Source organism: Chaetura pelagica, unplaced genomic scaffold (genome assembly GCF_000747805.2).
Source record: "Chaetura pelagica isolate M959 unplaced genomic scaffold, ChaPel_1.0 scaffold275, whole genome shotgun sequence".
Lineage (NCBI taxonomy): Eukaryota > Metazoa > Chordata > Aves > Apodiformes > Apodidae > Chaetura > Chaetura pelagica.
In genome coordinates, this window is record NW_009953486.1 from 357,143 (window position 1) to 357,960 (window position 818).

The following is an 818-nucleotide window of genomic DNA, read 5'->3' on the forward strand; positions in this document are numbered from 1 at the left end:
GGGCATCTCCCAGCCCTGCTGGGTGCCACGGCCAGATGGGCCCCCCCGCTAAAATCCCTGGAGCAGGAGCTCCAGGAGCCCCGGGAAACCCCTGGGGGGAGGGTGGGGAGGGAAACCGAGCTGCCCACCCTGCTCCCCCCGCAATTCTTTAATGCTGGCGATGCTTTAAACCATTTTTCTTCCGGTCCTTGTGCTTCAGGATTAGTCACTTAATTGTAGGGAAGACAGTGGGACCCGACAAGTGCGTCTTGTGCTCCTGGTTTGTTTAGGACATTTTTAATTTTCTTTTTCTTGCCCCCGCTCCCTTCATCCATCACCGACACGCTCAGCGCCGCAGGGCCCCGCGGGGCTGCCTGGGGATTCATTATCCTCACTTTTAGGGATGTCACTGTCTCTTCCTCCCGTCAGCAGGACGTGTAAGTGATGCTTCCAGGGATGCCGCGCTCACCTCTCGGCTGCGCTGGCTGCCTCGCAGGGCTCGGATCCGGCTGGGATCCGCTGGCCCGGCAGGCAGAGGCTCCTCATTAGGAATTTCAGCACTCGGAACCCCCTGCCCCCCGAGCAGCGACTCGCAGGCAGCAGACGCTGCTTCCCCGACCGTGACAGCCTCGGCGCTCAAGTGTGGCTGAGCTTCCAGAAGCTTCTCCTGAGGAACAGATGGGATTTGCCGGCCACTTTTCTCCCTGGGGACCGGCACTTGCTCGGGTTCTTCCCCATCGTCACGAGCAGCCGTGCCAGGTTCACATGCCCTGTCTGTAGCTGGTGCCCCCACAGCTGGGGGGGGGGCCGTGGGGCTGGGGGGGGCTGGGGGCGCCCGC

At 62.6% G+C, this 818-nt stretch overlaps 1 protein-coding gene across 1 annotated transcript in view; it reads right to left on the minus strand.

Annotated features, from left to right (window-relative positions):
- The window catches only part of CRH (corticotropin releasing hormone), a 5,959-nt gene that overhangs the window by 3,573 nt on the left and 1,568 nt on the right, over window positions 1-818 (minus strand). The window contains exon 2 of the mRNA XM_009998712.1: window positions 449-646. Within this exon, the coding sequence (XP_009997014.1) occupies window positions 449-646 (198 nt within the window). The remainder of the gene's footprint in view (window positions 1-448; window positions 647-818) is intronic.